The 7,308-nt window shown below is 44.2% G+C and overlaps 1 protein-coding gene across 1 annotated transcript; it reads left to right on the top strand.

Annotated features, from left to right (window-relative positions):
• Positions 1–1,730: 1,730 nt before the first annotated feature.
• On the top strand, positions 1,731–6,336 carry LOC106575760 (IQ motif containing B1; the record flags this gene model as incomplete). The annotated part of the gene is made up of 7 exons (XM_082963298.1): positions 1,731–2,047; positions 2,172–2,256; positions 2,363–2,456; positions 2,507–2,606; positions 2,673–2,842; positions 2,978–3,496; positions 5,832–6,336. Coding segments are annotated over 7 exons (1,569 nt in total), but the record flags the coding sequence as incomplete, so codon positions are not given.
• Between the last annotated feature and the right edge of the window lie 972 nt (positions 6,337–7,308).

Raw genomic sequence — 7,308 nt, 5'->3', positions numbered from 1 at the left:
TGGCGCTCTATCTTTATATCTTGACGATAAAATAAGGAAGGAGATAGACCAGATGCTTTTCGACTTTCTGTTCAGAAACCGTACACATTACATTAGGAAAACTGATGTAATGAACACTTATGAGTATGGTGGGATGAATTTTCTGGACATTCCTACCTTAAATAATACTTTTAAGATCAATTGGATAAAACAATTCCTAAGAAGACCCACTTCTATGTGAAACTTTATTCCTCATCATGTCTTCTCTACTTTTGGTGGCCTTAACTTCATGTTGGTTTGCAATTATAATATTTACAAAGTTCCGGTGAAATGTTCTGCTTTTCATCGGCAGGTTTTCTTGTTATGGTCCTTAATTTATCATAGTTGTTCTCCACACAGATATTATATATGGAATAATCGGGACATATTGTATAAAAATACTTTTTGGTTTTTAGAATATTGGTTCCGAAATAATATCCTATTGGTGAGCCAACTGGTAAATAATATCCTATTGGTGAGCCAACTGGTAAATAATATCCTATTGGTGAGCCAACTGGTAAATAATATCCTATTGGTGAGCCAACTGGTAAATAATATCCTATTGGTGAGCCAACTGGTAAATAATATCCTATTGGTGAGCCAACTGGTAAATAATATCCTATTGGTGAGCCAACTTGTAAATGCAGAGGGTCTTTTACTTAATTATCAGGAATTCTTATCACTTTACAAGATCCCTGTAACACCTCAATATTTTGCAATTGTTTTAGATGCCTTTCCCTCAGGTGTTGCTTTATTATTCAGGAACGTGTCAAGACCTGACTAACCTTAAAAGGAAGCATCCTAAGATTAGTTTTTCTTTTAGTCCATCCAACAACAACAGAGCTATACAAGCCTTGTTTCAACAGGATGTTATATCTGTCCCTTATGTCATGCCTTATTGGAATGGTTTTATTGATTATGTCTGTTGGGAAAAAAGTGTGAATGTTGCCACACACATACCTACTTATTAACAAAATGAACGACGTTTCTTTTCAAATTATTTATAAATATTATCCTGCCAACCACTATATGAAGAAGTAAAAAAAAAACATAAACTCAAATTACTCCTTTTGTAATGACCACCAAGAAACAGTGTTGGATCTTTTTTGGCATTTTATTCATGTAAGAAAACTGTGGCAAGACATCAGTAGATGTATAATTGAACACATTTATGAAGATTTTACACTGTTAATTAAGGAGAGATGTGCTGCTTGGATTCTTTACTTACGATAGAAATAAGCTGAACATTTTTTATGTAATTAATTTCATTATTCTTTTGGCCAAATTTCATATTCCCAAAATTACAAACAAAACACCACATTTTATTACCCTGCAAAAAGAAATTGAAGAAACAAATGAAGCTTCCCCGTCAGTGCTTGTGGCAACAAGAGAGCACGAAAATAGATTTCAACTTAATCGTGTCTGGTTTCATTCGAAGAATAATGTAGCTCGTCAATTTTGTATATGGTTTTATACTTCAGATCTGCGAGCGAAAGATTACTGTAATAAACTCGCGATGAGTCTCGCTAGGATGCCGGGCTACGGGCACTGGGCGCGAGCACAAACATTAATCCGGAGCAAAAGGTTCCTCAAGTTCTCTCAAAATTACAAGGTCATTTAGTTAGCTAACCTTTTTACATTGAAAAACGTGTTATTTTACTTTGCTTGCACGTGTGTGTTATTCCTGATACCCGACTAACAATCATTCCTTATTTTTCGACGTTGAAGATATTCTGAATAGGATATCTGTCCAAGACGATAGAGAGTTGGGTGCGTTCAAAAACTCCTTGTTCAGCCATGGCATTCTTCAATACTGCGCAGGAGACGCCCTCAAACTGAACTATGCCAAAGTTGAAGGAGGCTACGCAACTGCCAATCAGTTGGCAGAAATTCTCAGGTACGATTTTAGGATCTTGAACCACAGAACCACAACAAGGAATAACAAAATCTGTGTTGACTGTTACTCTGCACTAAAACAAACAGGCCTAGACACTACCAACGGACTACCTACCCCAGATACTACTACAAGGCCCTGATAGAACTGATGGGATGGAATAATAATTGATGCAAGCAGATCTATGAGGGTGGGGGTCATATATCTGTAGTAGTGATTTGACATTGATTTCTTTGTGTGCATATGCAAACTCCTTTAGCTCCTGCTGTGTGGGTGTGGACCTGGGCGGAGACACTGAGGCCTTCTGCTCCCGTCCGTCACAGACAGCCTGCTGTCATTGGCCAGTCGGCTGATAAACAGAGCTTTGGCGGTAAGGGGCATAACGTTTTTTTGAAGTTTGGAATGTCCTCAACAAAAATATGTCTAGTGACATCATATCTCTCTCTGTAGGGGAATGGGCAGCCTGAGATGTTTCGTTTCTTCAGGAAGGTGATGGACTCTGTGTGTTGGCTTCTGAAAGCCCATGGTCACCTGGCCACACAAGGTGAGATCTAACGTCCGTTACCAAACAGACCCCTCTTCTCTCTCTCTCAGTCCTGCAGTCAGACCACTATGAGAGGATGTTAATGAGTGAGGAGGAGAGAGTGGGAACCGTGTGTGTGTCACTGTGGCATCAGCTTCTGACAGCTAACAGGTAGCATAGCACCACGCACACACACACACACACACATATCAATTAAATTCATTACCCGCTGTCTCTCTGTAGTGAGTTAGTGGCAGGTTTGGGAAAAGGCCCCTTGTCTGTGATTCTGGATGACGTCATGGCTCACACATCCAACCCTGCTGTGGGAGGGGCAGCAATTAGGACGCTCCTCCTGGTTGCCCGGCAACAAGAATCCGCCCTGCAGCTTATCATCCACAGGTTCAAAGGTCAGGGGGTGGGGTTTGCATATTTCCAGGTTACAATATGTATATTTTTTTTTTCATGGGTTAACTTTATATGCTTTATATGCTTTATATGCTTTTAAAGCAATCTTGATGTTTTTTATGGCTTGTGTGTTGCAGGGTTGGAGGGCATGATTGGTCGAGAATGGAGGGGGCGGGGCTTCGATGAGGAAGTGGACCAACTGATAAAGCTGCTGCACAGAGAAGTCCCCAAACCAGCTGATCACACAGAGGTAAAATATAGTGTGTTTGTTGTTGTTCGTGTGTGTGCGTGCCTTACACTCTCTCTGTGTTATCAGACGTGGCCAGAGGAGTGTGTGAGAGCGGTGTGTGTCATCCAGGCAGCGTGGAGATCCTATCAGACCAGGAGGAGAGTGAAGAGTCTGCCCAGAGCTGTCAGATCACTGCAGAGGAGCTTCAGGTGTGTGTGTGTGTGTGTGTGTGTGTGTGTGTGTGTGTGTGTGTGTGTGTGTGTGTGTGTGTGTGTGTGTGTGTGTGTGTGTGTGTGTGTGTGTGTGTGTGTGTGTGTGTGTGTGTGTGTGTGGGGGGGGGGCTTTATTTTTTCACCGAACTATGATCGTGTTTTGTATCTCTGTTTTGTATTTATGTGTATATTTTTTGTAATTCCAGGGCTCATCTGTAAAAGTGATGTTGGTCTCAGCATGACTTCCTGTCAAAATAAAGGTTAAATAAGATCATAATAATTCCAGACAGTTCAGTGTGTGTGTGTGTGTGTGTGTGTGTGTGTGTGTGTGTGTACACACACACTACCTGTTACAGCAGAGACAGAGAGCCAGGAGAGAGTTCCATCAGAAACAACTACAGTTACGGTCCCCAGGTACACACACACTACCTGTTACAGCAGAGACAGAGAGTCAGGAGAGAGTTCCATCAGAAACAACTATAGTTACTGTCCCCAGGTACACACACGCTACCTGTTACAGCAGAGACAGAGAGTCAGGAGAGAGTTCCATCAGAAACAACTATAGTTACTGTCCCCAGGTACACACACGCTACCTGTTACAGCAGAGACAGAGAGTCAGGAGAGAGTTCCATCAGAAACAACTATAGTTACTGTCCCCAGGTACACACACACTACCTGTTACAGCAGAGACAGAGAGTCAGGAGAGAGTTCCATCAGAAACAACTACAGTTACTACAGTTACGGTCCCCAGGTACACACACACTACCTGTTACAGCAGAGACAGAGAGTCAGGAGAGAGTTCCATCAGAAACAACTATAGTTACGGTCCCCAGGTACACACACACTACCTGTTACAGCAGAGACAGAGAGTCAGGAGAGAGTTCCATCAGAAACAACTATAGTTACTGTCCCCAGGTACACACACACTACCTGTTACAGCAGAGACAGAGAGTCAGGAGAGAGTTCCATCAGAAACAACTATAGTTACGGTCCCCAGGTACACACACGCTACCTGTTACAGCAGAGACAGAGAGTCAGGAGAGAGTTCCATCAGAAACAACTATAGTTACGGTCCCCAGGTACACACACGCTACCTGTTACAGCAGAGACAGAGAGTCAGGAGAGAGTTCCATCAGAAACAACTATAGTTACTGTCCCCAGGTACACACACACTACCTGTTACAGCAGAGACAGAGAGTCAAGAGAATGTAATGATCTCTCTATGTGTCTGTGTAACAGATCTCTCTCTGTGTGTGTGTAATGATCTCTCTCTGTGTGTGTGTAATGATCTCTCTCTGTGTCTGTGTAACGGATCTCTCTCTCTCTGTGTAATGATCTCTCTGTGTGTGTGTAACGATCTCTCTCTGTGTGTGTGTAATGATCTCTCTCTGTGTCTGTGTAACGGATCTCTCTCTGTCTGTGTAATGATCTCTCTGTGTGTGTGTAACGATCTCTCTGTGGGTGTAATGATCTCTCTCTGTCTGTGTAATGATCTCTCTCTGTGTCTGTGTAATGATCTCTCTCTGTGTGTGTAATGATCTCTCTCTGTGTGTGTAATGATCTCTCTCTGTGTGTGTAATGATCTCTCTCTGTGTGTGTGTAATGATCTCTCTCTGTGTGTGTAATGATCTCTCTCTGTGTCTGTGTAATGATCTCTCTCTGTGTGTGTAATGATCTCTCTAATGATCTCTCTCTGTCTGTGTAATGATCTCTCTCTGTGTGTGTAATGATCTCTCTCTGTGGGTGTAATGATCTCTCTCTGTCTGTGTAATGATCCGTGGGCTCTCTGTGTGTGTAATGATCTCTCTCTGTGTGTGTAATGATCTCTCTCGTGTCGTGTGTCCCGTGGGGAATGATCTCTCTCTGTGTGTGTAATGATCTCTCTCTGTCTGTGTAATGATCTCTCTCTGTGTGTGTAATGATCTCTCTCTGTGTGTGTAATGATCTCTCTCTGTCTGTGTAATGATCTCTCTCTGTCTGTGTAATGATCTCTCTCTGTCTGTGTAATGATCTCTCTCTGTCTGTGTAATGATCTCTCTCTGTCTGTGTAACGGATCTCTCTCTGTGTAATGATCTCTCTGTGTGTGTGTAACGATCTCTCTCTGTGTCTGTGTAATGATCTCTCTCTGTGTGTGTAATGATCTCTCTCTGTGTGTGTAATGATCTCTCTCAGTGGGTGTAATGATCTCTCTGTGTGTGTGTAACGATCTCTCTCTGTGTCTGTGTAACGATCTCTCTCTGTGTCTGTGTAATGATCTCTCTCTGTGTGTAATGATCTCTCTCTGTGTGTAGTCCTCTGTGGTGTCTCTAGAGGGCAGTAGGGAGCTCCATGCTCAGACCCAAGCCTTGCTGCTCCAGCATCTACAGGGGAGAGAGGCAGAGATGAGAGAACACACACACACACACACACACACACACACACACACACACACACACACACACACACACACACACACACACACACACACACACACACACACACACACACACACACACACACACACACGCCCTGCTGGCACAGATCAACACTGACCTGGAACTACTGCTGAGTAGGTATCACACACACACACACACCAATCTCTCTTTCTCCCTCTTTCTCTCCCTTCATCCATCTTTCTCTCTTAGATGCCCCCTCACTCAGTGTCGCCACAGCAACCGACTGTGACGTGTTCAGGAGTCGCTCTGCCCCTGTAGCTGCCCGCGCCCGGCAATCCCACAATGCCTTGCTCCAGGCCGGTCGCCTGCCGTGGTGGAAGATGCTGGGAGATGGTGACATCACCTGTCTAGAATCAGAGTCTGCCCACACAGACTCACTGTATTTAGGAGGAAGCTGACAACATTGTTCCACAACAGTATTGTAACGCTATTATAACATTGTCATAGGGCTGTTGTAATAATGTCACTATGACGTCAAACCTGCTCTGGAATTCAACCAATCACTGGTTTCAGTCTGGACGGTGGTTAGTTGAATCAGGTGTGTTACTGCAGTGGTCTTTTCACCGGCCTCTGTATGGCTGGTCCCTTAGTCCCTTAAGGAAGACTTTCAGTCTAAGGAATTGTAAAGCAATTTTGTGTACAGAAGTCTGCATTAAAGTTTGTACTTTTCTACTATTATGCCATTGTGTGTCCTGACTGTGGAGACTTTCAGTCATTTTGATAAGTGGAGTTTTTATTTGTTGTCCAACAACTCACATGCCAGTGCTGAAATTGTGTTAATAGTGTGTCCAGAGTGCCTACCCAACTCCAACAGTCATTATGTTATTACACACACCCAGAAAACACACACACCAGAAAGATTTGATTGGCCAGTGTTTATTTTCAGCGTTTTACAATGAACAGCATTTATCAGACAGAAACATTATCATAAAGCTTACAGAATGGCAGTTTTACATATCTTATTACCAGGGCCCAGAGTTAGTCTGTCAGGGCCCAGGGCCCAGAGTTAGTCTGTCAGGGCCCAGGGCCCAGAGTTAGTCTGTCAAGGCCCAGGGCCCAGAGTTAGTCTGTCAGGGCCCAGGACCCAGAGTTAGTCTGTCAAGGCCCAGGGCCCAGAGTTAGTCTGTCAGGGCCCAGAGTTAGTCTGTCAAGGCCCAGGGCCCAGAGTTAGTCTGTCAGGGCCCAGGGCCCAGAGTTAGTCTGTCAGGGCCCAGGGCCCAGAGTTAGTCTGTCAAGGCCCAGGGCCCAGAGTTAGTCTGTCAAGGCCCAGGGCCCAGAGTTAGTCTGTCAGGGCCCAGGGCCCAGAGTTAGTCTACCAGGGCCCAGAGTTAGTCTGTCAGGGCTGAACCACAAACAGAATGATAAGTCATTTGAAAGCAGGCAGAGACATTTAGGGCTCTATTCAATCAGATCCACTTCATCCAACATCTGCGTTGGGGTCGTTTCGGCGGTGCCGGAGGTAGGACTGCGTTACGTAGCGGTCGTTTCTGCGGTGCCGGAAGTAGGACTGCGTTAGAATCTCTCAAATCCACAAGCAGCTCCTGGCATTATACCTAAAGCGGACATCGCCATTGGCTGCACGGAGTTGCAT

This window comes from Salmo salar, chromosome 17, assembly GCF_965601325.2.
Source record: "Salmo salar chromosome 17, fSalSal1, whole genome shotgun sequence".
Classification (NCBI taxonomy): domain Eukaryota; kingdom Metazoa; phylum Chordata; class Actinopteri; order Salmoniformes; family Salmonidae; genus Salmo; species Salmo salar.
The sequence above is the reverse complement of the archived record's forward strand: the minus strand, read 5'-3'. Positions and strand labels throughout refer to the sequence as shown.